The sequence below is a fragment of the Martes martes genome (assembly GCF_963455335.1).
Source record: "Martes martes genome assembly, chromosome: 12".
Taxonomy (NCBI): Eukaryota; Metazoa; Chordata; class Mammalia; order Carnivora; family Mustelidae; genus Martes; species Martes martes.
The window spans coordinates 791,998-819,945 of NC_137900.1; the positions used below are offsets into that span (position 1 = coordinate 791,998).

Genomic DNA, 27,948 nt, shown 5'->3' on the forward strand with positions numbered 1-27,948 from the left:
TCTTGGAGGAATTGTGAAAATGAACTGTTTATCCCATTCCAATCAGGTCATGATAAAAGAATGGACTTTTAAAAATATGTTTTAAAAAGTGTTTAGGTGAGGGAGGTCCAGTAATGTTCTCCGTTCATTTGTTAATCAGACGTGCAGTGGCTGTCAGGTAGAGCCGGGTAGTCTGGTAAGCACAGGGTCACGGAGGGGGACTGGGTTTGTGCCACCTGACAGAGGGGCACGACTGAGAGGCAGGGAGCGGCTGGCCTGGGAAAACTCCAGAACTCCAAGCCCGTAGGAAGAGACGAGGGGCCAGGTCACGCCTGCGGCCTGCCTGCCTGAAGCAGCTCGGTCCCTCTACTCTCAGACCCGTGCCCCGTGATTCCTGACCGGAGATGAGCGCGCTTGCCCGTGAACCGAGGGCGCAGGTGGGAACTCGCCACCAAGTGGCTGACGGCAGCAGGCAGGTACCCTGAGCTAAATCCCACCCCGATGGGAAGAGACCTGCAGTGCAGAGCATGAAAACTGAGCAGCCATACCCAGCAAGTAAGCTAGAGCTCGCCTCAGGTGTCCGCGTCCCTGACCCTAGAGAGGGAGTGTGGCAGAACTCTGTTGTCCAGGTGTGGGTCCTGCTATGGTGAAAAGAGCTAGAGGAACTTTTTGTTGTTGTGTTGTTTTGTTTGTTTGTTTTTTTAAGATTTATTTATTTATTTATTTGACAGAGATAGATCTCAAGTAGGCAGAGAGGCAGGCAGGGAGAGAGGAGGAAGCAGGCTCCCCGCTGAGCAGAGAGCCCGATGCGGGGCTCCATCCCAGGACCCTGAGATCATGACCTGAGCCAGAGGCAGAGGCTTAACCCACTGAGCCACCCAGGTGCCCCTAAAGGAAGTTTTGAAAGTCCTCTTCTCTCCTGGGTAGTGCCTCGTTTTAGGACCACTTCGAAGTTTTCAGGTTCAGAGCCGGTCCGTGCACTGTTTCTTCTAGCCACCGCCGGGGCGTGTCGCCTGCCTGCTGGGGCGTGTAGCCCGGCGCCGGAGCCTGGGAAGGTGAGCGGCCGTGAGCCACCGCGATGGGTGGTCCCGGGTTAGCGGGCACAGTCCGTTCCTGCTGTTACACCCGCATTCTTCTCAAGCAGCTCTTGTCAACGGCGGCATTTCTCCTTGTGCCGCGCATCTCAAGTCCCCGTACGCTCACGTGGCGAGTCAGAGGGAGAGCGAGCGCCGCGGAGCCGGAGCAGGTGCACACCGCGTGCGGGCGCCGCTGTCCGAGGAGGGAGCGCCGTCGTCTGCAGGGCACGAGGGCTCGTCGATTCGTCTTTTCTTTTCCTTTTAAAAGTCGGTTTCCAGTTGTCTTAATGTCTGCTGTGGTACCTTCTGCTAAATGGGAAAAGGCTTTAACACCGTGTCACACGTTAGTAGAGCCTCCATGTGGTTGGTTGAGGGAAGTTAAAGCAGGTGAAGTCGCTGGGCCTTGTGTCGCCGAGCTAGCGCGGCAGAGAAGCAAGAGCCGGGTCGGCCCCACGGATACCTCGCGGGGGCGGAGGAGGAGCTCATGCCGTGCACAGGCTTGGGGAATCGTTCTGGCCGAGAGTCGTCTCAGCAGGTCTCATATCGTTTACAAGTCAAAGACGGTTTCATTTTGGCTATTAAGTGACATTACTAACTAAACTGCTTACGTTATTTTCTTTATTCTGTACTTAAAGAAAAAGAATGAGAAGATGTTTTAACCACTTACCGTCTTATTGTAGATGTGCACTTGGATTTGGAGGACCGCCTGGCAAAATTCACGAAGACGGAAGAAGCCATCATCTACTCCTACGGGTTTGCCACCATAGCCAGTGCCATCCCCGCTTACTCTAAGAGAGGCGACATCGTGTTTGTGTGAGTAGCTTTACCTGCGTTGCCAGTCAGAGTTCCTCTGGAGGTGATGGTGACCTTCCTGGAGAATTCCTTTGTTAGAGGCCATGTGCCTTAGGTAATACCGACTTTCTGTTTAAAGAGGAATTTCCACGAAGTAATTGGTGCGGCATTGATGAGACCATCACTAGAAGGATGCCGAAAGCATTCTTTTTTAATTGATTGGTTTTATTTATTGATGTCGGGAAAGCCAAACTTACTTCCCTCTGGAGCTCTGTGGCAGCGTAGTGTCCCTGACGGTCCGTGGTTGCCGCCCACACAGTCGCTCAGCGGAGCCCTCCGTTGCCCGGCGCCCCGCCCCGAGTCCTGCTCTCTGCCGACCTTGCCCCGCGGCTTGCCAGGATCATAGAAGCCGCGAGCAAATCTGTGTGCTCGAGCACACGGGCCCTGGCTGTGTGGCGTCTCCGCATTTGTGGAGAGGGAGAGCGGAGAGCAGTGGGCTGGGCTGGCCCGGCTGGGCAGCAGCCGCCCCCACCGCGGGCACCACCCTCTAGCCCAAGCCTCTGCTGTCCTTTGAGTGGATCATGAAGGGACTTTGAATTTTAGGTCTCAGATCTATTTTTTTTTCCTCTTTTCCTTTTTAACAGCATAGCCAGGATAATCTTTTTAGAAATGCTCATCTGATTATGTCATGCGTTAGAGCTCCCACCGCTCCTGAAACAAAGATCCAAGTCCTCACTACAGTCTTCTGCGTTCTAGACCACCTTTCCAGACTCATTTTGTCCCCTTTTCCTTCAGGTGCTCGTGCTGTAGCCTCATTGGCCCTATACGCTAGTTCCTCTCGCTTTTGGGACTTTGAACACACCAGTCCCTGTGCCTAGAATCGTCTTCCCCCTCCGCCTTGATGCCGGCTCGGGCCGCTCACCCCGCATGGTGGTGCCTCTGCAGGGCCGCCCGCCCTCACCTCGAGGACCGAGCCGAGACCCTGCCACATGCGGGGAGAGTCTCACAGCCAGAGGGCTTTAGTCTCCTTGGGAACCCATGGTCGCACGGGTGCTCGCACTGCCTGTCACAGTGCGGCTGTACCATTTTGCATTCCCATAAATAGTATTACGTGATACCGTTTCTCGACATCCTCAGAAGCATTTGGTACTGTCATTTTTTTTTTTTTTTTTAGCCATTCTGGTAAGTGCATAGAGAGATTTTATTGTGATTTTAATTTATATTTCCCTGATAGCTAATGATGTTTGCATTTTTTGGACTTTGGTCTTGTCATTAGGAGATGAGTCCGTAAATGTGTCCGTAGATGTGTTTTCTGGAGAAATAGTGTAAAATTAATGTCAACTCCTTCAGTGTTGGTAGATTTCTCCAGTAAAGCCAACCAGGCCTGGAAATTTATTTTTTGGAAGAATTTTAGTTCTGAATTCGATTTCCTTAGTACTTAAAAGGCTGGTCAGATTGTCAGTGTCATATGGATGAGTTAAGATGGTTTGTGTTTTTCAAGGAATTCGTTCCTCTCTCTTGTCAGACTTATGTCGTGTTCTTTGTAATGTCTCCTTTTTCTCCCGAGTGTGATAGCGCGTCTCACCCCCGCCCGGTGCTCCGGCTCCTTCTCGTCCGTTTCGCTCCAGTTGTTTAATTTTATTCATCTTTGCAAAGAACCAGCTGTTTGTTTCAGTGATGCTTCTCTGTTGTATTTTCGTTTTCGATTCTGCCACTTTCTGCCAGTGTTTCCTGCCTCCTGCTCTTCTTTGGCTTCTTTCTGCTCTTTTTCTAGATTCTGTAGTTGGGAATTTTGATTGTTGATTTGAGACTTTTCCTTTTTTCTAATGTGTTAGTGCTGTGCACTACTCACGTGCTCCTCTAGCCTTGTGCCACACACCTTGGTCTGTTTATTTTCTTTGAGTTTGGTATATTTTATTTTCCTTTAGACTCTCTTTGACCCACAAATTACTTAGAAGCGTGTTTAATTTCCAAGTGTTGGGAGATGTTAAACTTGTTGCAGTTTGCGTCATGGCTCCCGATGTGATCTGCGTGAGAATATGCTCCCTGGTCACTAATGACAAGTATGGGGCCATTGCTCGGTGCTGTGTTGCGTAAGCGACACTCCGACCGTCTCAGTTCCGGCGGTGTTGAGGTCTGGGCTGGCCTGGCTGGTTTTCCGTCTGGTAGATCTACAGCTACGGTAGCTGTGATTTGTCTGTGCTCCTTTCTCTTACCTCAGTTTTTGCTTCTCAGCCTTTTGTCGCTCTGTCGTTTGGTGCATATTTTCTTGGTTAATTGATCCTGGTTATCACTGTATAATGTTCTTCTCTGTCTTTGGTAATTTTCTTTGTTCCAGAGTCTACTTCATCAGATAACAACGTAGGTGTCCTGCTTCCTCCTGATGAATGTCTGCATGCTGTATTTTCTGTGCGTATCACACATACGGCCACTACCACGTTCTTATATACCCTGTTGTATGTTTTCTTATAGGCAGGATATTGTTGGGACATGTTTGATCCATTCTGCCAGTCTTTGTCTTTAAATTGTGTATTTTGGCCATTTACATTTAAAGTAATTACTGGACATATGAGGGCACTTTATTTTTTTTTCATATTTGTTAATCTCTTTTTTGTTTTTCTGTTTTCTTTTTCCTGCCTTTCTGGGGGTTATGTTTTGGATTCTATTTTTACTTTTCTATGGTGTTTTTGTGTGTTTCTCATTGTATAGTCCTGTTTTGTTTTTAGTCATTGCTTTCAATATGACGTTATGTATGTGCGTAAGTCATCACCGTCTGCCGGTCTCGTCATTTTACCATTTCAGGTAGAGAAACATTTACCTTCCTCACATGTCTCTCCTCTCCTTGTTTATAATTGTTTTCAGTACTTCCTGCATGTACATTGAAAACCACATCAGACAGTGTTGTAACTTTTACTTAAATCATCCAAAATAATGTAGAAAACTTGGGAAGGTAAGAAAAGCCTAGTGTGTTTGTTCATAATTTTACTTACTGTGTTCTTTCTTCCTCTCTGATCATCTAAGATTCTTTCGTTTTCTTTACTTATTTTTTTCCATGCGGAGAGCTTCCTTTACCATTTCTCCCCCCCCGCCGGTCTGCTGGGGTCATCTTTTCCTGGTTTGCCTTCGTTTGCCTTCGTTTCCCCTGTTCCCTAAAGGATCTTTCTGCTTGTTGCAGAATTCTTGTTTGCGAGTTCTCTTCTTCCAAGCGTTTGGAATATGACACTTTCTCCTGACCTCCCTGGTTTCTGATTGGTCTCTCAAATTATTTTTCTCTTCTATGTAAGGTGTCATTTTCAGGCTGCTTTCAAGATTTCCTCATCATCATTAGTTTTCAGAAGCTTTACTATAATTTTGGTGTTTATTTGTTTGGGTTTACCTGTATGAATTTCGCCCAGCTTCTTACCAAATTGGAGGCATCTTCCATCCTTATTTCTTTGAGTACTTTTCAGCCCCGCGATCTCTCTGTCCTCCAGCCCTCCGCTGGGGCCAGCGTGGCAGCTCTCGTTGCAGTTCCGCGGGTCCCTGAGCTCTGCTCTTTCGTGGTCGCGTGTTTTTCTCTGCTTGCCGTGGCCCGGCTTCTGTTCTGTCCGTCCCGCCCGGCCTGCTGCTGAGCCCGTCCACTGTACTTTTCCTTTTTTTCTTTCTTTCTTTTTTTCCTTCTGGCCGTGGTGTTTCTCAGTCCTAGCTTTCCCATGGGATGCTTCGTCTCCTGTTTCTTTCCTGGGTCTTTCTGTTTTTCCCTTGCTCCAAGCGTGTTCCTAAGGGCTCACTGAAGTATTTGTGTCATGACTGCTCTAAAGTGACTCTCAGGTAATCCAGACTCTGTCAGCTCAGCATTGGCATTTGTTGATTATTTTCTTTCATTCTGTTTGATACCTTTTGATTCTTGGTATGACAAGTGATACTCGAAATCGGGATATTTGCATATTCTGCTATCAGAGTTTATGCTTTACTTAAACCTTGGGTTTTAGTCGGCTTTCCCTGTCACTCTTCCGTTGGGGGTGGGGGGCGTTCACTACTGCCTCGTGACTGCCGGGGGGAGGTGCGAGGCCAGCGCCCCCCTTCCGCCTCCGCGGACACCCGGGTGGGGGGTTTTCATTTCCGTCGGTGTTCATGAGAGTCCTGCTCTCCCCTGAGCCGCCTCTGGCACAGCCCAAGCCAGGAAGAGGAGGCTGTCCCTCCCCGCGGGGGAGCGGAGGCTGGGGCTCTCCACGCGGTCTTCACCGACGCCGCCGGGGGGGCCCTCGTTACTGGCTCGCGGGGTCCAGTCCCGGCTCCCTTCCTGAGGCCACCGGGGCGGCTCTTGGCGCGCCTCCTAGTAGCTTTGCAGCGGGCCGAATCCGGGCCCCCTCAGCCCTCGCTGGTGGTGGGGGGGAGCCCAGGTTTTTCTGTGGTTTGGCTGCCGTCGAGTCATTTCTGCTTGCCGGGCCGCCCCTTTCCTGTCCCTTGGGCCACAGAGGGCAGGTTCTGTGAGCCTTTTTGCCCGCGCCCCGGGCACTTGGAGTGGGTCGGCTTCGTCAGCTCCAAGTCCGGGAAGCCCACGGGACGGCGTGTCATCGGTCGTCAGCCGGCCTGTCATTTTCCTGCACTTCTCGGAGGCTTCTTATGTCTGCTCTATATGTAGTGTCCGGGGTTTGGGCTTGTACTTAGAAAAACAGGGAAAATAGGATGATTCCATCTTCGCGGCAGAAGCCTTGCCCATACTTTAAAATAACGCAGCTTAATGTCAGAGACGTCCTCCCTCCCTAACCAACTCGGTTTAGAAGATCTTACGGGAGTTTGAGCCGCCACAACCAGAGTCCACAGTCGGTATCGCTTCTCGTGGCAAAGTGAGGGCAGAGTCTGCGCCGGCCCAATCCGAGACGCCACCGAGGGTGAGATCACCAGCGTCGTGTGTGTCTCTCAGAAAGAAGAAACTGCCGTAGGTGAACAGATGTGCACGCTGACTTCTGAGAGGGTGAAATGAGGCAGGGGCGTGCTCCGTGCAGAGGCGTGAGCGTGGTCGCTCTGTGAAAAGGACGCTCAGAGTGAGGCACGCGCGGTGGCGTGTGCGCCGTCCGATGTCCCTCCCGATCTGCGTGTTAGCAAGTGCGCGGTGAGCAGCCCCCGAACGCGAGCGCTCCTCTCCCGAGAATGTTGACCAGACCTTTTAAAACCCCAATCTGGTGGGTCTCTCTTCCTTGCAGAGACAGAGCTGCCTGCTTTGCCATTCAGAAAGGATTACAGGCTTCACGGAGTGACATTAAGTTGTTCAAGCACAATGACATGGCCGACCTGGAGCGCCTGCTGCAGGAACAAGAGACGGAAGACCAAAAGGTATGATTCTTTTGAAGAAAAGCACACGGTTCTTCTGTGCTTGCTGACCAGCCGAATTACGTATGAAGTGGTAATTTGTCGTGAAAACTCGCCTGTGGATCACTTGTGGATATGAAGTGAGGGCGTTCCTGCTTATTGAACGCACTCCATGTTGGAGAGGCGGTCTGCCTGTAATCGCCTCCTCGTCGCCCTAATTACTTTCGGCAGCTTTGGGGGAAAGTAGCGCAGGCAGCTTTCTGGAAGAGGAGGGCAGCGTGCGCGTCGGGGAGCAGGTGTACTCCCCAGTCTGCGGAGGGGACGCTGGAACGCGCTAGCGCTCATACCTGTGTCTGGGGTGCTGTCTGCAGAAGAGAATCCGACATGTGATATAAAAAAGCAAGAGAAGGGAAACCACCTACGCCCGGCGCTGGTGGAATGGTTACTCTATGGTGTACGCACGGCAGAGTAGTGTATCTCCATCAAAATATGTTTTCAGTAATTATTAATTAAAATAATTTTTTAACTCAGGTTCTAACACATGGCAGTAAAATCCTGATTTGAACAGAGTTTATAAGAAAGACAGCCGTTATCAATGGGTCTTGTAACTACCTGATCTGTTAAAAATTTTGTGCACTTTCTCATGTCCCAAGATTCCTCCATTGAGTATTTTTTAAGTCATAATAAAAATACTTCATTTTGGAAAGGTAGGGGGAGGCGCGCCTCTCTTCACATCTTCCCTCGTGACCCCCAGCAAACCCATGGCGTTCGGGTCTGAGTCAAGAGTGCAGTGAAGGTGGTTGAGCCCGCTCGGGGGCATGCATTCCGCGTGCTCTGAGCGTCACAGCCGTGGGTCCTGGCATGTCCCTCGTTAGAAGGGTAGAGGCAAGAAACCTTTGCACAGGAAGATGGTGCCAGTTCTACCCAAGGATCGCAGTATTTTTCCAGCCTTGCATGCCTGAAGCATCTACAAATTTCCTAGGGCCGGTGGCTTATTACTAGTGACCTGACGTCAGCGGGGTGCAGGAAGGTTCTGTGTCATCTGAAGTAGCCTCCGCCACTGCCTCACGCGTGCCTGGATGAGGTCATGGTTGGGTTTTACTTGACCCGGTGGTCAGGAAGGATTTTATCTGCTGTTGGGCAGGTGAAGGAGAACAGGGTCTGTTCAACTTTTTATCATGGAAAATCTCGGGTATATTCAACGGAAATACAGTAGTATAAGAAGCCTCGTGCCCTTCTCGTGTCATCAGAGCCTCTGTCACACTCCCGTCCCACCTGTGGTGATTGCCACCATCACTGTAGCTCTGTTTTAGGCAAACTTGGTAGATGTTGGAGTGAACAAATCCTGGCCATACATTTTGACCAGTGCATAATCCAAGTATCATGGCCCTGTTGTGACCTAAAATGTGCCCATCTCCCCAGAAATTTCCCTGGGGCTATCTCAGTCATTCTGGGTGTGGGGGGTTTTGTTTTATTTGTGCTTCGGCATTCTCAGAGCACCTAAATTGCGCGTGTGCGTGCGTGTGTGCGGTCACCTCACGGATTGAGTGAACTGGAAAACATGAGAAAAGAAAGCACTGTTGTCTCAAAATAACAGGGTATAAAACCTTGAACTTGAAACTCACCCAGACTGTCTGTTGGTTTACTTACTCAGATGAATAGATTTTGTCGGGTGGAGTGCTGGGGAGCATCTGACAGATTCTGCGTTTGGAGTTACTGAGATTTAAAATGTCTTTTTGTTTTTTTCCTTTTAAAGAATCCTCGCAAGGCTCGGGTCACCCGACGTTTCATCGTCGTGGAAGGGCTGTATATGAACACTGGGACTATCTGTCCTCTCCCGGAGCTGGTAAGCCGGCCCGCTCACCGAGCATTGCAGTACTCGGACGGGGCGGTTGGTTTACGTGCCCTTCTCCTGTCCAGCGCCTGCGCTGCTTGCGTAATGGGCGCTCGTGTACCCGGGAAGCAGATGAGCGTTACGTGCCCACCCTGGTCTTTAAGCAATCATCAAGACTCAGCTTTTTAAAACCTACTGTATTGAGGTGTAATTGACTTACAAGTGTACAGTTTTTTTGTTTAAAGACTTTTATTGACTTTGAGAACAAAAGAAAGCGCAAGCCGTGGGGAGGGGCAGAGGGGGAGGGAGAAGCAGGGAGCCCAACGTGGGGCTCAGTCCAAGGACCCCGAGATCATGACCTGAGCTGAAGGCAGAGGCTTAACCAACCGAGCCACCCAGGCGCCCCAAAACAGCTGCTTTAACAGGAAGAGAAATCTACTGGTTTTAGAAAGCACGACTGCGAGATTTCTCGTTCACTGAGGTGAAGCTCACGCAAGATAAAATTAGCCGTTTTAGAGAGTTGCGGTGCTGGCGTTTGGCACAGGCACCATGTTACGCGGCCGTCAGCTGTCTGGTTTTCTCCCAGTAGGCCCCCGCCGCTGAGCCGCCCCTCCCCACTTCCCCCTGCCCGTAGCCCCCAGCAACCACCAGTCCGCTTTCTGTCTCTGTGGATTCACCCGTTCTGGAGGTTTCTGATAAACAGGATCATACCGCCTATGACCTTTTGTGTCTGGCTTCCTGCACTTCCCGTGTTTTCGTCGTTCCTCGTAGCGCGGGGTCGTGCAGTCCGCTGTGGGGACGCGCTGCGTGGCTCCTGTGCTGATGGGGCTGGATCGCGGCTCTCTGGCTGCTGGAGGGTTGGATGCCGCCGCACTCTGGCTGCTGGTGGGCGGCCATGAGCTCACGTACAAGCACTTGTTTGAATCCCTGTTTTCAGTCTTCCGTGTGTATTCTTGGCCGTACGTACAGTTGCTGGATCAAATGGTGAGTCTGTGCTTAACTTCCTGAGCACCTGCCGGACGGTTTTCTGCAGCGGCTGCACCATTGTACACCCTCTGCCCCGCCAGCAGCACGGGAGGGCGCCGGTTTCCGCACAGCCTCACCGACACTCGGTGGTTGTTTCCGATCTTTGCTGTGCCGGTAGGTGTGAAGCACGTGGTTGTGATTGCACTTCCCGGAAGACCGACGATGTTGAGCCTGTTTTCTTGTGTGTGCGGCTCTTTGTGTGTCTTTGGGGAAGAGACTTCAGAAGTCTTCGCCCATGTTCCACGCAGGCTGTTTGTCTTTGTATTGTGACGTTACGAGAGTTCTTTCCATGCCCCGGATACTAGACCCTCACGAGACACGTGACTTGCAAGTGTTTCCCCCACCGTTCTGGAGGTCGTCTTGTCATGTCTTTGAGTCGTGTCCTTTGATGCACTGAAGTCTGTAATTTTGACGGAGGCCAGTTGTCTAGTCTTTTGTCGCACGTGCTTCTGGTTCCTCGCTGGGAAATTTGTTGTCAAATCCAGAGTCGGGAAGGTACACCGCTGTTTTCTTCTGAGAGTTTCGTAGCTCTGGCTTTGTTGCGGGGCCCTGATCCATCTCGGTGTTTTGTTTGTTTTTGCTTTTATAGATTTTTTTTATTTATTTGAGAGAAAGAGAAAGAGAGCCCGGAGGGAGAGGGAGAGGCAGACGCGGACTTCCCACAAGCAGGGAGCCCAGTGCGGGGCTTGATCCCGGGACCCGGGGATCGTGACCTGAGCCGAAGGCAGACGTGTAGCCGACCGAGCCCCGCAGGCGCCCCATCTGATCCATGTGGACTTAATTGGTGTGTGTGTCCGGTTTCGTTCTTCTGCACGTGGTTTCCAGCTGTCCCTGGACCGTCTGCTGAAGGCACTGTTGTCTTCCATTGGGTGGTCCTGGTCTGTTGGCCACAGAGGGACGGGCTCTCTAGCTTTCAGGACTCTCTTGTCTGTCCCGTCGTCTTTGTGTCTAGCCTTATGCCAGTATCACAGCGTCTCAATTCCTTTGCTTTATAGTAAATTTTGAAATCAAGGCATGTGAGTTCTCCAACTTTGAGATTGGTTTTGGTTATTTGCAGTCCCTGAAGATTCCTTTTGAAGTTTAGGATCAGCTTTTCCATTTCTGTAAAAAAAAAAAAAATGCCATTGAAATTTGGATAGGGATCGTACTGAATCAGGACTGTATTGAATCTGTAGATTGCTTTAGGAAGTATTTCCGTCTTAATGACATCAAGTCCTTGAATCCGTGAACACAGAAGTACGTCCGTCTCCTTAGACCTTCTTTAGCTTCTCTCGGCAGTGCTTTGTGTTTATCACTATCAGGCCTGACATCTCTGGTTAAATTTATTCCTAAGTATTTTATTCTTTTAGATGCTGTTATAAATGGACTTGTTTTAGGGATTGTTAACTGCCAGTTTATAGAAATACGACTGATTTTATAGGGCTTTTTAGTTTTTATTTCATTGTTACTATTTTTTTTAAGACTTCATTTTTGCTGCATTCGCTATGCCCAGCATGCGGCTCGAACTCACAACAGTTGGATCCCGCCGACTGAGCCGGCCGGGCACCCCTGGTTTTGGGTCTCGACCTTGTATCATGGAATATTCTGTATGTAAGCTCCTGTAATCTATGTGTAGAGGTAGTGTTACGTCTTCCTTTCCGTTTTGGATGTCTTTTACTCTATTTTTCTTGCCAGACTGTTCTGGCTAGCACCTCCCACACGGTGTTGACCAGGAGTGGCGAGAGGGGGAAGCTTTTCAGGCTGCGTCCACTGACTGTGATATTAGCGGTGTGTTTTCTGTAAATGCCCTTTATCGGGTTGAGGAAGTTCCCCCTCGTCCTGATGTGTTGTGTGTTTATTCCACGACGGGTTTGGATTCTGTCCGGTGCTTTTTCTGCATCGGTAGGTAAGTCGATCGTGTGGTTTTCCTTCATCCTGCTGACAGTGTCGAGGTTATCCTCCGGTGAACCGCCTCTGCCTTCTGCCCATGAGCTGGGATCTGAGTCCGTCAGTTGAGTGGGGATTCAGAATGAGGCTTTCATGTCGTTTTTGAAGTTTTTCACTGTTTCCTGAGGACATCTTTAAATATCCAGGAAGAGATATATCTGTTGTCCTCTTATTTTCATGCCAAAGGCTGACAGAAGCATATCGGGGTGATGGTGGCCAAAAGATAGCAGCCTTGCGTGGTTAGCACTGCAGCAGTGGGGAGCAGTAGCGATGGGCGGATGCTGCACCCAAGCCGTGAAAAGAAATACCCAGTGTAAGGGACAGGTCGGATGCGTATTAGCATTAGTATGTAAAGATGACAGGATACAGATTAGGGTTTGACTTCAGGGTTTCTGTTTTGTTTCACTGGTCTGTGTGTTTGTGCCCCAGTATTGTCATAATACTATTAGAAATTCTCTAAAACCTGATTTTTAGAAAACTTCTCACTCATATAACGTTCCATACATATTAATGAATAGAAACAGTATTGAAAAGATAGAGTTCTCCCCAGATTAGCTTATCCATTGTTAATAAAAATCCACCGAAATTTTAGCTGTTGATAATTACTATACTTTAATTCACTCGTGAAACTGATCACGTTCATAGTGTTTCGGGGTAAATCACGTAAACATTGGAGGGGGAGAAAGCTGGATGCAGGCAAGCATGTGTCAGCTTCCCACTGTGCTAACAAAAAGTAACAGAAGAACCTGCAGATAAATATACATCTAAACCTCTGTTGGGAAAAGACTTTCTTATAAGACCGAAAGCAAAGAGAAAGTTAGATGGAAAGGCTTATTAATGAAAGCTTTTTCTGAATTTAAAAAAAGTGCCATGAATTCAAATTAAAACACAGTGCCACTGAGGGAAGAATGATACACGTTTCCTCAGGAGTTTTACATATAATCAAACCAGCGTTTAACAGGTAGATTATATGTCTTCATTCATAATATCTTAATGTCTCCGTCTTTAAAAATGGGCATTGTGCTGTCTGCATTATTGAGTTAAATTTAGAGCATCTGAAGTTCAGCCTGTTTTTGTCATCGTGGTACCATTGACCCTTGAACAATGCAGGGGCTGGGGCACTAGCCCCACACAGCTGAAAGTCCTCATAACTCGTGGTTCCCCAAAAACTTTACTACTAATAGTCTCCCGTTGACTGGAAGCCCTACCTGTGACATAAACAGCTGATTAACACAAATTTTGTACATCATTTGATTAGACACTCTATCCCTAAAATAAGCTAGTGAAAAGAAGATGTTAAGAAAATCATATGGTGGGGCGCCTGGGTGGCTCAGTGGATTAAAGCCTCTGCCTTCGGGTCAGGCCATGATCTCAGGGCCCTGGGATCGAGTCCCACATCGGGCTCTCTGCTCAGCGGGGAGCCTGCTCCCTCCTCTCTCTCTGCCTGCCTCACTGCCTACTTGTGATCTCTGTCAAATAAATAAAATCTTAAAAAAAAAAATTAAAAACAAAAAAAAGTCATACGGAAGAAAAAATACATTTACAGTGCCGGACTTTATTTATTGAAAAACATCCACATCTCAGCAGACCTGTGTTCAAGCCTCTGTTGTTCAAGGGCCACTGGGAGTTCTAGACAGCGCACGTGTGTGGTTACGTCATGCATATGGGCTGCAGATACTAAAGTGTGGCTCCTGGGGCTAATGCTGTTCATTCTCTGCCTTACGTCACAGCATTTCCATCAGTCGCCCAGTATCTAAGCTCGTTTTATGTCTCTTTTGTTCAAAGACACTTTATTTAACACGTATCAGAGGGTCTTTTGTTTATTTATTTATTTTTTTTTTTTTAAGATTTTGTTTAGCAGGGGGAGGGGCAAAGGGAGAGGGAGAAGCAGGTTCTCTGCGGAGCAGGAAGCCAGAGGTGGGTCTCGATCCCAGGACCCTGGGATCATGACCTGAGCTGAAGGCAGACGCTGAACCGACTAAGCCACCCAGGCGCCCCAGTTTCGTATGTGTTGTTGGTTCCTTCACACTGAGCTCAGGGCCATCAGCACTGTGACTCGTGCCCGACCTGCAGCTGATCTAACGCAACTGTTCTCCCGTGAGACGTTAGACGGCACTTCAGCGCTGTGCTCTGTGCTCGGGCCGTCCGAAACAGAATCACCAGCCAAGAGCCCAAGATGCAAGCAGCGCGGCGGTGAAGAAGCCCTGAAGAAGGACGCTTGTTTACCGCAGGGGCCGAAGCGCTGGTCAGACTCAGCTGGGCGTGTGCAGGGTTCTTGCCGCCCTGCCCCAGGCCTTGGGTGTTGACTATGAAGAAGCTTTAGCAAGTGGCCGATGCACAGGTGTACGGACCTGTGAGGTCTGTGAGGAAACCTGTAGTGCTTTTATTTTCTCTCTATTTTAGGATTAGGTCTGTCTTCCCAGGATATTGTCTAGTGCGCTGATCGTCAGTAGTTTAAAGCTGTGTTCTGTTTACCACTTAGGTTAAACTAAAATACAAATACAAAGCAAGAATCTTTCTGGAGGAAAGCCTTTCGTTCGGAGTCCTGGGGGAGCACGGCCGAGGCGTCACCGAGCATTTCGGGATCAGTGTAAGTTCTCGTCTGGGGCACTTCCTCACGCAGAGCACGCGCGGTGCCGTCCCACCGGACGTGTCTCACGAGGCAGCGCTCCTCGTAAGGGCGCAAGGCCACACTGCTTCCGGGTCTGTCACTTGGCTCAGCCCAGAAAGGAGCAGGTCAGCCGGGCTGCGGGACCCGTGAGCTCACAGTGGCTGCTCACAACGTTGTGGTCTGTTGACTTGGCAGCCTTTGAACATGTTTTTCTTAAAATCAATGAGAATTCCCTAAAGTAGTCCTTTAGAAAATACCATGATGGCAGTGGAAGGATATACTTTCTAGTAGTTATAATTCTGAATCCTCTGTTATTTCCCTTTATGGGTGTTAGATAGTCATGCCTTCTTTAGAGAGAGTCAGAAGCAGTGCTGGCATAGACGACGCACAGCGTCGAGGTTCCAGACGGCTGGAGTGAATTGGGCGTGCGTTCTCTTGCTGGTGGGAAAGGAGCCCCAACTGCCCCAGTCTTGATGGTTGGTGCCCCGGAACCTCGGGGAAGCAACGTCAGCCTGTCCGCAGGACCTGTCTTCACCCACCACTGTGACCGGTGGGGATGAAGGGAACTTTGCTGCAAATCCTGTGCATAAAACTTTTGCAACCTGTGTTAAGAAGTTGAACTAAAGAACATGAAAAATCATCAGAGATTATCTGTATCCCACCACCAGTACGGTCCAGAGAAAAATGGAGAGCCAGACGAATATCACACAAAGTTAGAGTGACACATACTCCTCGAGGACAGACTGACATTTGGTGACGAATGCAGTGAGGGAAAGTGCAGAATGTATGGACCTCCTTTGGGTCCTGATTCCAGCGAACACCGCAGAAGACAAGCTTTTGTGAGACGGGTATTCGAACACTGAGTATGTGACGGTACTAAGAAATTTTTCACTTTTTAGGTGTGATAATAGTTTTGTGACTATGGTTTTGGAAAGGTCCATATCCTTTAGAAATGCACAGTGAGACGTTTACAGCTGGAACTGTGTGAAGTCTGGGGTTTGCTGCAGAGAAGTGATGAGGGCAACAAGGAGCTAGCGGTGCAAGGTGCACGGTGGTCCACGAGCGGGTAATTACTGAATCTGGTGGGGAGATTCTTTCTCTATCCTCTGTACTTATTATGTGACTGAAAAATTTTCATAATAAGAGGTTTTTGAAAAGAGTGGGTGTGTGGACCATTTAGGAACCCCCAGGTGCACTCAGACCACCTGTCGTTGCGGCCGTCAGTGCGTGATTTTGAATGGCTGCCGTGTGTCCGGGGCGGTCCTTGGCGCTGCTGCAGAAGGTGAGGGTCAGCGGGGCACGGACTTGAGAAGATGCTGGGGACTCAGAAGCCCGCAGGGCACAGAGTAATTGGTTTCATTTTTGAAAAGTTGAAAGGTAAATTGAATGTGGGGTAAAATGCCCAAAACTCTGATCGATTTGTTTGTGTTATCTCAAGCACCTTCTGGGGGAAGGCCAGCTGGGCCACTTTATTTTATTCCTCTGAATGTTTTTAGTACGAAGCAGTTTTGGATTTCGTCTTCTTTTAATTTGTCTCTCCTGCCGCTGTGAATAAATCGTGCGGGCATGACGAAATGGCCAAAAAGAGCACAGTGAGCCCCTTCCAGAGGTGCACTTTGAAACATCTCTCCTTGTAGCGATGAATTTTGTGTGGTTGATGCTTTGTTTGCGGGTGGGTGCTTTGTTTGACTGAGATGTTGACGTGATCAGTGCGAACCTTTGTCTGCAGGCTTGACGTCGGTCTTTAACTTTTCTTTAAATTAAGGGATGACCCCTGCGCTTCCGCTTTTCCGGCAGGTTGATGACATCGACCTCATCAGCGCCAGCATGGAGAACTCCCTCGCTTCGGTCGGAGGCTTCTGCTGCGGCAGGTCTTTTGTGATTGACCATCAGGTGCGTTCGTTTTGGAAAACGAGCAGAAGCTGAAACTAGTTGTCGCACTGGTCACGGTGAGAAGTTACCAGCGTGTGATTTCCAGTCCCAGAATTTCATTCTGACTTAGTTTACCACGGTTTGTATTTAAAAGTTGATTTGTTAGTAGAGTCACTCAGTGCTGGCACTCGAAATTATCTCCCTTTTTAAGAAAGTCTTATTTGTGTCACAAGTGTAACTTGGCGTGCGTGTGTGGATCCTAGCTCTTTACTATGTGTACACACCAGTCAGAGATGGTGCAGATCTGGTGCCGTTAAGTTTTTTAGCCAAAAAGAAAGAGCAGCATATCTAAGTCTTTGACTTGTGCGTTTCTTCTCAGCGACTTTCCGGCCAGGGGTACTGCTTTTCAGCCTCGCTCCCCCCGCTGTTGGCTGCCGCTGCGATCGAGGCTCTCAATATCATGGAGGAGAATCCAGGTATGATCTTCTGAACCCAGGACACCAGGCCCCGCAGGTGACGTCGGCCAGGCTGCTGGCGTGCTTTCAGAGGAATTAGCTCGAGGGAAAGTGTTTACCACCCGGAGCTGTGCCTCCCATGGCGCTACCCGGCCTTCCTGGGGAGAAGGGCGGTGAAGACGTCCTCCAGCCTCAGGAATTCGTGTAGAGCTGCTCCCCCGCCCAGGAGGCGAGCCGGAGCCAGAGCAGGGCTGGCTCCCGGGATGGGCGGCAGTGCCGGGAGGCGGGGCAGCTCTGGGCTAGTTGTCACTGGAGAAGTTAGCTGAAGTGCGCTGCTGGTTCTCGGTAATACGATTTATAGCTTGTCTGGTTTCTTCCCTTCAGTCTTTGACTCATGAGTTGGTACTAAGGCCAAACCCGGTTACCAACCGTTAAAGGTTCCTTACTGAGCCAATTTGGCTAAATTTCAAATGTGCTTTCAGGCTCTGACAGTACTCCTCACGAAGCCTAAAACAGAAATGAAAAGCTACCCTTACCTGGTGTTTCTAAATTTAGAATTTTTAAAATTCCTAAATTCTTAACAGTTTTAGTTCAGAGAATCAGGAAATACGAATGTTTCCGGGTGCACATTCTCAGAAGGCCTGGCGCTCCTGCCTCTTGCTAAGATATTTTAGTTTTTTAATTTTCCATGGATAAAGTATGTAGGTATCAAGGAAAAGATAGAAAACGTTACTACAGTGTTTATCTTTTACCAAATTGTTAAGTGTCCAGAAAGTGATATATTTGTACCCTTTTATTAGCCAGATTCTTTGTAGAATCTGATGAGAACAAGAGCCATTGTTGCGTTGTGAAAACCTCCTCCCAGATTCTGCTGATCCTGGGTGAGGAGCTGCCAGGACACGTGCCAGTGACCAGGGCTCGGGCCTCCAGGAGTATTCCTGTCTGTGTGCTAGTCTGGAGGAGGGTTTGCAGCATTTTAAATTGATGAACTTCAAAAATCTTTAAAAATACTTTTAGATTAGTGATAGCAGATTTTCTAGATACACTAACAAGTGCATTTTCTTTTCATGCAGGTATTTTTTTAGTTCTGAAGGAAAAGTGCGAACGAATTCATAAAGCTTTACAAGGGTAAGTTTTCTGTATTTTCAGCCAACTTAAAGTCTGTCTGTACCATATTTAAACAACTAGTGAAAAAATTTTGAATGTCACCTTTTTGGTTTTGAGTATATTTAATAGGCTTAGATTAGTTCAACGGAATTACAACTAAAGGAGAAAACTCCATTCAGTCAGATTTGTCTGTGGGCTTGAAGCCAGAACATCCACTTGTGGTTGAAGAACCATGACTTTGTTTTTCTAAAAAGGATACAAGCTCGCTAATATTATAGTAATGCATACAGTACAAAGGTGAAAACCACCAAACATGCTACCACGCTCAGGTAGACATGGGAGAATCGCTCCGCATCTGTACAGATAAAATGATATCATTATATGCTATAGAATTAGTTGACAGTGGGTTCGTACTGGCCATAATTTTTATAAAATAGTTACTAAGTTTTATTTAAATTACTACAAGAAAAACAGGTGAAATTGAAATGAACCTTTTTTTTGAACAAGTTTTTACTTAACGTTTGTCTTAACTACACAAGAGAAGCTCTTTAAGATTTCTCTGGATGGAGAAAAAAACTCAGGTGGGTGACACCTTCGTGCAGATTCCTGGTCTTACAGAAGCTCTCACGTTGCCCGAGGTGTTTCCTTTGCCTTTCCTAAGGTGGAGACGTGTCTTTCCAACCATGAAAGTCCTCCCTGTCAACAGATGTGGAAGCTTTTCAAAAGGGCGAAAGGACAGTGAGCAAAGGAGCGGGTCACAGCTGTTCCGGATGAAGCAAGGGCAGAAATAATTAAAGTTCTGGGTGTGTCTACACGGTAGTAACAGAAGTTCCTCTTGCATGATTTATGGTTAGGAGATATTCGTGTTGGTTCTAGTTACCTGATTTATAAAATATTAATATGCCAACACAGTACAGCATGTTCGAGTCACTATGAATTCAGGAACGCTCGGGTGCCCTTCATGCTGTCTAGTGGTGTCTCTGTGCATCTTGTAAGGCAGCGCTCCACCTTCCCACTCTTCCCACCTTTGTCTCCTCCCAGCTCTTCAGGCCCTGTGCTCCATGCACTGTCACACACAGCCTGGCTCCGCTGCCTTCACTCAGACCCCCTCCTCTTCTCTCACAAATCTGTACACACACCGGCATCCGAACCAGTCTTCCGTCGAGTTACAACTGGAGACGTTGTCTCCTGCCGTCATAGCTCTTCCCCATCAAGGGCCCAGCACCTTTGGCTGTCCCCTCTCTTTTGTCACCCTTTCCGGAGTCATTTGATTAGCACTGGGTACACTCCACCATCTTGTGTCTTAACTGCCTCTTTTCCTCGAAGACCCCACCTTCTCTAGCTGCTAGCCAGTTGTCGCTTCTCCTTGTAGCCAGTCTTCTCTGGAGTTTGCACGTTGTCCTCATGATCTGATATCCGGCAATCTTTCCGGACTCCTCGTGGTTTGTTTCATTCTGTTCATGATGATGCTTATGAGAGACCTGTGGTTCTCTCTTCCTGCCGGCTTCTTAGACATCTTAGTTCTGTTTCTTCTCTTACTGCGTTGGTGTAGGTCGCTAACACACTACTGACATCCTCTGTCATAGTAGTGATACCCCTGTCATTCCCAGTACAAAAGCGTTTCTTCAGTAAGTATGAAATTTCATACTGAAAGTTTTCTGTACATGGTATTTATCAAATTATTCCTAGATTTGGAGGCTTTTTTTTAAAAAATCATACATTTTTGCTGAATTACATTGTTATAATTTTTCTGGTGTTAAACCATGCTTGCCTTCTGGAGTAAATCCCTACTTGATTGCAGTGTATTTTTGTGCACTGTTCTGCACCCTGGATTATTGAAAGGTCCTAGTAGGACTGATTACATTTAAGGAAAGGAGACACGAGTTGCAGTGCTCATTGGTGGTTTTAAAGGCAGTTGAAATTGGCTCCTGGCATCTCACATGGTGCTTGACGCACAGTAGTCATTCAGTAAAGCTTGGTGAGTCCTAAATGTGCTGAAGAAGTCAGATGTGCTACGAAGTACCTTTTGTGCTAATCTCATTCTGAGGGAGAAGCAGAGCTTTCTAAGTGAAGCTAGCTCGGGGCCCCTGGGTGGCTCAGTCAGTTATGCGTCTGCCCGCAGTTCAGATCATGATCCCAGGGTCCTGAGATCGAGTCCTACATCAGGCCCCTTGCTCAGCAGGGAGTCTGCTTCTCCTTCTGCCTCTGCTCCCCTGCTCGTGCAGGTGTGCTCTCTCAAATAAGTAAATAAAAGTGCTTTTTTTTTTTTAATTTTAAAAAATTTTAAAAATGTTTAGCTCAATTTCACATAGTCATATGTCATCATTTGTAGCCTAGGAGATGAGTCAAACTGTTACTAGTATCAGATAAAAATGAACTTTGAATGAACCTTTGCTGCGGTTCTCTTGCCATCAATATAATAAACATTTGAAAATACAGGATTTAACCCCTAAGGAAATCCCTCTCCCCATCTGAGAAGCTACAGATGTCTGTGCTGTTAAATCCTAAGAAAGATGAAAATAGTCATAATTCAAGTACAACTTAACAGAAAACATGCAAATAAGAAGGGAACTGTATAATCTAAACATACTTCTGATGGTCAAAATGCAGTGTTTTTAATGTCAGGAGTCATCCCTGTAATTTGGGAAAGACGATATACAAATAAAGACTGAGATAACGAACAAAGGCCCATTATCAATCGTAAGGAGTCACGAAGGAAACAGTAATAGGAGACAAGGGTGTAGATGCTTCCCTAAAGGAGGGCTTTGGGAGGGAGGCCCCAGGAGGCAGCCCTCAGGCTGGAACCTGACTTCCCGACCAGCTGCAGAGCACAGGCAGAGGAGGAGGGGGCCTGCGGGCCGGGGGGCAGGGAGCGGCCTGCAGGAGGGAGCCAGAGGTGTCTGCCGGGACAGCGATCGCCTTCCTGGCCACACTCCCGGAGCGGCCCTGCAGGAGGATCTAGATCGGCGAGCCAGGGCAAGAGCGTGGGTTTCAGCTGTCCCTCTCGGGGCCGGAGCCGCCACGTGACGCTTCCTGGAAAAGCCACAGGCTGATGGTGCATTCGTTAATGCAGCCGTCGGACAGTGACCTAGATGTGGGACATCCTTGTGCCCAGAAGCGACTTAACGCTTGTGTGTGTGTTTCCTTTCAGCATTTCTGGGTTAAAAGTGGTGGGGGAGTCCCTTTCCCCAGCGTTTCACCTACAGCTCACAGACAGCACCGGGTCTCGAGAAAAAGACGTTAAACTCCTTCAGGAGATTGTGAATCACGTAAGTACGTGGCTCCTCTGCCCTGAACCCACGCGGCGTCTACACGTCTAACTGGTTAACCGTCCACTCGCTTAGCATGTCCAGAGCCAGGCTGGCGTACGCGTGGGGGGTGGCGTCATGAGTCACGATGATCCCACAGAGCAGTTGGCAGCCGTCTGGGCTGAAACCCCAGCGTAGCCCGGAGACAGGTCAGCATAGTCTTGTAGCCAGAGAGGAAGACGGACCACTCGCTCCTTTACCAGGCCTAATTTGGAGGTTGATTTAAATCTTCTGAAAGTGATTTTACTACTGATTGTAACTTAGTTATTAACTGAGAAGTGCCTCTCTGGGGAAGCGCACGTGCCCGTCTGTGCTCCGTAGAGCTGTGTCTCTCGAGCCGGGCCCGCTCACTTGCTCCGTGCAGCTCCTCGCTGTCCTCCCCTCGCAGAGGGTCAGAGGCGGCCCGGCGGCACCACGAGCCAGCTGGCTGGGGGGCCGGGCCTTTACTTGACTCTTCGGTCCAGCCAGTGTGCGTCTGAGAATGAAAGCAGGCTGCATTCTGCCTCCCTGTCCCGTTTGTCCTGACGGTTCCTTCCAGGGGCTCCTGCTCTGAGCCCGTGCCACCGGGCGTCAGGGGGATGGCTGTCCTCTGTTGTGTGCCTTTGCCTGGCTGTGGCCACGCAGTCAGGCCTCTGTCCCTGGTCACGTGGCTGCTCAGTATGGAGGCGCGGGTGACGTCAGCCTGCTTCCCAGCTTGCGTCAGCTGTCCTCTGTCCTACAGGGTGAACCCTGTCACTTAGAAGGACGCATCACGGAGGGCTTCGTGCAGGCCCTCTGGAGTCGGTCATCTTATAAAGCAAAAGTGGAAACAGAATCTGAGATCCCTAACTGAGGAAGTGTGTGAGATGATGAGCAGTCAGGCTGCGGCGGCTCTTGCCTTCCGAGTGCAGAGATGCCCCGGGTGCTCCCTCGGGTTCAGCTCTGCAAGCGCGAGAAAAGACAGATGCCCTCTCGCGGGGTGAAACATCCCGGAGGCACCTTTTACCACCTCGGCACTTGGACCGCGATGTCACTGAGTACATACGGACACGAGAGAAAGTGCAGCATCCCTGGGCTTACGTGCGGCACCAGAATTGTGTATAAATTAAGTGCAAGCTGAATGGACACAGCGTACAAGGCAGAGCCGTCACGGTGGCTTCTGTGACAGGCGAGCTTGTGCGCTGAGACTGTCCGGTGTGGGGCCGGACGCGGACTTCTGCAGAGCAGCCTCTGGGAGCCACAAGCCCCGTCACTCCAGTCTCCTTCACCCACCCCCCTCGGGACGACTCTCTGCCCTGGTTCCACGCTGCGGGACCTGGGCCGTCCCTGCTGCCAGGGCGCTCACTCCACGTGAGAGCCCCCAGCAGTGGGTTTCCTTCCACTCGTGCCGGAGACACTGCAGAGGGTGAGCGAGAAGAGCATCGGATACGCAGGCCGTACTTGCGTTGCTCGTCCTGAGAACAGAAGAGAGGGCCAGAGTCTGCACAGCTCACGGAGACCAGACTCCGTCAGAGGCCCCAGCCCGAGACCGGCTGCCTCCAGGAAATCCTCATGAGAGCTGAATCCGGGAGCAGGGCCTCTGGGGAGGGACGAAACACAGTCTGGAAACTGCATTTGCGCAAAAAAGAGAGAGAGCTCTGTCCTTGGGTCCTCGTCCCGAGCTCTGCCTCACTGCTGGTCGGTGCCGGAGAGAGGAGACTCTCGCGTGAGCTTTGCAGAACACAGAGCTCTTGCCAAGTGCTTGTTGAGTGGCTGGACAAGACCCTGTTTTTGCAAACTGGGCGATGGTTTATGTTTCTTAGCTGGCCAGGGCTAGGAGCAGAGCCAGTCCAGATGTTTTCAGGAGTTAGCTCCTCCAGCACACTCCGGCTGTCGGGGCAGTAAGCATCTGCCGTGTGGCCTGCTGGGGCTTTCCGGTGGTGTGGGTAGCCTCGGGAGGGCAGCCTGGCTGCGGACGGCGTGGCCCCTCTTCGGGCCGACACCCTCACTGCCCAGCCCTGGGAATGCTTGTTCCTTCCTTTATCGGTCCCCTGGCTCTGACTGATGCTTTTTTTATAATTCACAGACCAAAAAATGCACCCTTTTAAAGTACTGCAGTGAAGTGTTTGTGAGCACGCTCACAAGGTTGTACACCCCCTGACTTCCAGAACATTTTCATCTCCTGAAAAGAAACCCTGATAAACCGTGACTTCAGTCTGATTTTTATACTTTCTTTATTTTGAGAGAGAATGTTTGAATTTTTAAAAAAATATTGACAGATGGTTATGGTATGGGAAAGTGACGCAAACAGTGGGTGACACCAGACTCTTGTAGCCTGGTAGGACCTGCTCGAAGGTAGGTGCGGAAATGAGAGGGACTCCCGGTCTTTGAAGTGGGACTGGTCTGTCTCTGAGACCGTTCCGGTGTTAACTGTGAAGTCCGACTTCGGGGTGGTGTCCAGGACTTTGCTGGCACTGTTTCCCCATGTCCTACTTCTGCTTTGCTTAAAATGGAAAGTCCTAGCCACCTGTGGCTATTTAAGTGGAGTAAGATTAAAAGTGGAGTCTCGGTGGCGCTGGCCCTGTCTCACAGTGCCGGACAGCCACACGGCTGGCGTGGTGCCCTGGGCGGCGTGGAGCGGAGGCCGCCGTAGGACGGTCGTGCCGCTTGGGGCTGCTCGGGATGGGGTCCTGGTGTTGCCGTTTTGCCTTCTCACAGTTGTAACTGGAAAAATGAATGAGCGCCGCGGTTACGGATAGCATCTCAGAGCCCGTTCCTGTGGTAACGAGCACGGTGTCCGCAGCCCAGCTTGCAAACGTGTCCCTCTTCTTCCTGCAGTGCATGAACAGAAGCATCGCGCTAACCCAGGCTCGCTACCTGGAGAAGGAAGAGAAGTGCCTCCCTCCTCCAAGGTTGGTGGACGTTACAATGTGACTGGACCTGTTTTTCCTACTTTCAGAACTCTATAAAATGTATTCTGTTCTGAAGACGTTTGAAAGGCTATCACAGGATAAGGAAGAGTATGTCCTGTACTATACAGTACGTCATCTGTTTTCTCTTCTTAAACCAGCCATTTTAAAATTTTTAACTGTAAAGCCCCCCCCGGACTCACTGTACTCCCTCAGTTAACTCAGATGTGTGAGACCCCAGGACTGAGCTCTGGTCCGCAGAGGTCTGCCACGACCCTAAGCTGCACGCGCTGTGCCGGCCCTGATTGACCCCATAGCTGGCCGGAGCGCCGTGTGGCACTTGAGCTGGCAAACACATATAAACCACCCAGGGGAAAACAGGACAACAGTGGGGAAGATCTGGAGGGGTTCGAGAAGCCGTCCGTGCGAGGGGAGCGCTTGGACTCCTGATTTAAGATCGGTGCTCGTTCCTCAGCACTTCCCGTGTAGCCGAAGATGGAGACACCCAGAGCGGGAGCGCTCAGGGCCGCAGCGCAGGGTCGGCGAGGCCAGAGGTGGAGGGCGCGGTCCGTTCCGGCTGGGAAGGGGCTCAGGCCGCCAAGGGCAGGCGGTGCTCAGGCCTCAAGTGTGGTCAAGTACGTCAGACTTGTGGGTGCCCCTTCTAGCAGGGCGGGCAGTGGCGTCCAGACCCCCGGGTGCTTGCGGGGGCCAGGGCACCAGCTTGAGAGGGACGAGCCAGAGGGCCCTGGAGAACAGGGAAGGCCCCGGGGTCCGGGGCGATGCGCGTCCCGAGCACCGTGCCGACGTGGAGGTCCGGACTGGGATTCTGGAGGACCGCTGGCGGCAGCTCAGGGGTGCCCTGAAGGTCCTGCCCTCGCGCCTGACCGCACGCAGGCAGAGCTGTGATCCCGGGTTTCCGGAGCACGGGGCCACGCTCGCTTTGAGCCCTCGGGGCTCCCTGCCCAGCCCAGCCCAGCGCCGTGTCCAGTGGATGATACGGGCGTTTGCAGGGGGGCGAGGGGGAGAAAGAGGTAGCACTGCCCTGTCAGAGCGATAGTTTTGGTTTTCGGTTTCCTGAAAATGTAACCGTTTCTGCATTGCCTCCGTGTCCCGGAGCTTCACGTGACTGACTGAATCGTCCATGGGCGTGGGGTGCAGGCACTGACCTGAGCGTGCTGAGTTCGGGCTTCGGACCGGCGTTGCCGGGGCAGAGATGATGGGGAGGGTGCGGCTCCCGGCGCAGTCGGGCGGGGAGAGGCGGACTCTGTACCTGGCCGGTCTGCGTCCAGGCCTGTGGGAAGGAGGGTCCCTGCTGCGCTGCGCCGCGGGGTGAGGAGGGGGCTGTAGACGGCAAGCACGCTGCTGGCCGTGCCGCGTCCCGGTAGGACTTGACAGGCCGAAGCAGGTGCCAGAGACCCCTCTGACGATGTCCTGTGTCGTTATTTCTCAGCATTAGGGTTGTGGTCACGGTGGAGCAGACAGACGAAGAGCTGGAGAGAGCCGCACGCACCATCAAGGAGGCGGCCCGGGCTGTGTTGCTCTAGGCCGGGGCCTCGGGCCTGCTGGGCGGCCGCCACACGGCACACGCACGGGCCTCCGCGTCACTGCCTTGTGACCTGGGCGCGGCCTGCGGGGACCTGCGGGGGTGGCCGCCGGCTACGTGGGTGCAGACTCGCCACCCAACTGCGAGGAGGATGCTGGCTAGTTTTAAAAAGGAAACACATTTAAAGCCCAGGAACTGATTTTTTTTTTAAGAAGAGAACTAATGACAGCAGATAACTGGTATTTAAATTGTGCTATTTAGTACTATTTAAGTGTTCTACTGTACTAGTATTTTATGTTCTTTTTTGTTGTTTAAAAATGGAGCTTCAGTTCATCTCCTCTCCCTCCGATAGCAAAGAGCGTGCAGCACTCCTGAGCGTTTCCTAGAATTACGTCTCTGCAGCATTCGTGCTCGGAGGAACGCCCGTCCGGCTAGGACGCAACCCCGTTCTCGAGGGTCTGACTCAACCGCATCTTGTTCAGCCCTCGTCCTGCACAGCTCAGCGGTGGCTGATGTATAAGGAAACACTTTTTGTGTGATTATGACAAAGTTTTCATTGTAATATATTTGAATCCCCAAAATTTTATATACACTAAATATTAACGTTACACCATTTCTAATAGCTAATCTTAACATCCCTAACCAGGGAATGAGTAGTCATTGTATTTCTTAAGTGATCAATAATTTAAGTCGAGTACTGCTTTATTTTAATATAATTGACCTTCACATTTATTACGTGTTGATTTCTAATCTGTTTTAGGAAGAGGGTCACTGTGATGTTCCCAAAATAGAAATCATGTCCTTGATATTTTAGAATATCCTGAATGTAGTCCTTTTTTGTGGAGTGGGTTTGCCTGAGGACATGTAACTACAGTCTTTTTCTAAGTGAAGGAAATTTACTTTTCCTGTTAGCTTATGGATTTCAAATATCTGAAAATGTGAATGCACTAAACATACCGTTTTTAAGCTGTTCTTTAGCTATCTTTTTTCTTGAGCAAACCAGGTTCGGTGGTATAAACATTTGTGCTGGGCACCACGGGGTAGTGTGTTACTACTACACCATTGTTTCTTGTCTTAGTAAAGGTCAAGGAATAAAATTGTTTTAAAAAATGTATAAGAATGCCATTTTTATAGTGTGTGTTCATATTAACAAATGGTCTTCAACGTCTGTTTGAATAACCTGTTTTTTCATGTGTAGCTTCTGTTTTGCTGGAGGTATTTCGTACATACGTGCCTTGTGATTGCTGCTGCTTTAAAGGATACAGGACTCTTTTTGGGGGATGAATCTTTTGCTTTATTTTTTAATGAAATAAACCTACATTCCTGATAACCAGTCTGTTTGCACATGTAATATATTCAACAGAATAGTCTCTTGGCTTTTTTGCATACATTGGGTAGTAGTCTTGGTGTCTGTTTAGAAGATATTAATTAGATGTGTTAGTGCCTTTCTTCAGTGTATAGTATCTGGACTTTTGCAGGTTTCTGCTGGTTGTGCCTGGGCCACTCTGGGCTGTTGCTGGCATTGGCAGGTGGTGATAGCAACTTTTCAGCTATTTGTATAGTATTTTCTGAGTCACCATTTCACCATCCAGATATTCATTGCTATGTTTGAAGAATGACAGAAGCTCCTGGAAAGAAGGTGGAAACAACACATGGTGGTTAACTTCAGCCCTTGGGAAGATCAGCATTTTGAAGAAAAAAGCAAAACTAAAGTCTTTCTATTAAAACTACTCAGTGACCAACATCCGGTTATATACGCCACAAAACATACATGCTAGGAACAACAAAGTTCTATAAAAGTGAGGCAGGATGCTGAGGGAAAATCGCTCTCAAATCTGAAGCAGGGCACACGTTTCTCGGAGACACAAGGTTCTGGAGGGCTCTGTCTGTGAACTGGCTGGGGCAAGCAGCACGGAAGCCATTGGGGGACTGTTTTCACTGGGCACAGGTGCCCGCGGGCTGGGAAGAGCCAGGTGACTGCTCCCCGTCTGTTGTCTACAGCCAGGCTCCAACTCGGGAAACGTGGGGCTCCGGACAAGTTGGGACAGAAAAGAGCAGTATTTCAAAGCTGGAACTCCACACGCGGGGCCACACGCATTTGTTTGTGTGCCACTGAAAGGCACTGTGCCAGTTGTAGGCTGCATTTCAGTAACAGAAATACTATAATGCGCATTTTTAAGTCCATGAAAGAGGACAAGAATCAGCAGATGTGCAGGCCCGACGCGTCCTTGTGGACGCAAAACCGTGGTATCCCAGACGA

At 49.7% G+C, this 27,948-nt stretch overlaps 1 protein-coding gene across 3 annotated transcripts in view; it reads left to right on the forward strand.

Moving 5' to 3' along the window:
- The window catches only part of SPTLC1 (serine palmitoyltransferase long chain base subunit 1), a 46,613-nt gene extending 19,595 nt beyond the window's left edge, over nt 1-27,018 (forward strand). For 2 of the 3 annotated variants that reach the window (XM_080819662.1, XM_080819663.1), the window contains 10 exons: nt 1,736-1,868; nt 7,034-7,163; nt 8,896-8,985; nt 14,408-14,515; nt 16,334-16,429; nt 16,788-16,884; nt 17,937-17,991; nt 21,122-21,239; nt 24,075-24,148; nt 25,596-27,018. In XM_080819662.1, the coding sequence (XP_080675788.1) occupies nt 1,736-1,868; nt 7,034-7,163; nt 8,896-8,985; nt 14,408-14,515; nt 16,334-16,429; nt 16,788-16,884; nt 17,937-17,991; nt 21,122-21,239; nt 24,075-24,148; nt 25,596-25,689 (995 nt within the window). In that variant the 3' untranslated portion in view covers nt 25,690-27,018. The remainder of the gene's footprint in view (nt 1-1,735; nt 1,869-7,033; nt 7,164-8,895; nt 8,986-14,407; nt 14,516-16,333; nt 16,430-16,787; nt 16,885-17,936; nt 17,992-21,121; nt 21,240-24,074; nt 24,149-25,595) is intronic. The other variant, XM_080819664.1, reaches the window with a different exon arrangement.
- Nucleotides 27,019-27,948: the final 930 nt, after the last annotated feature.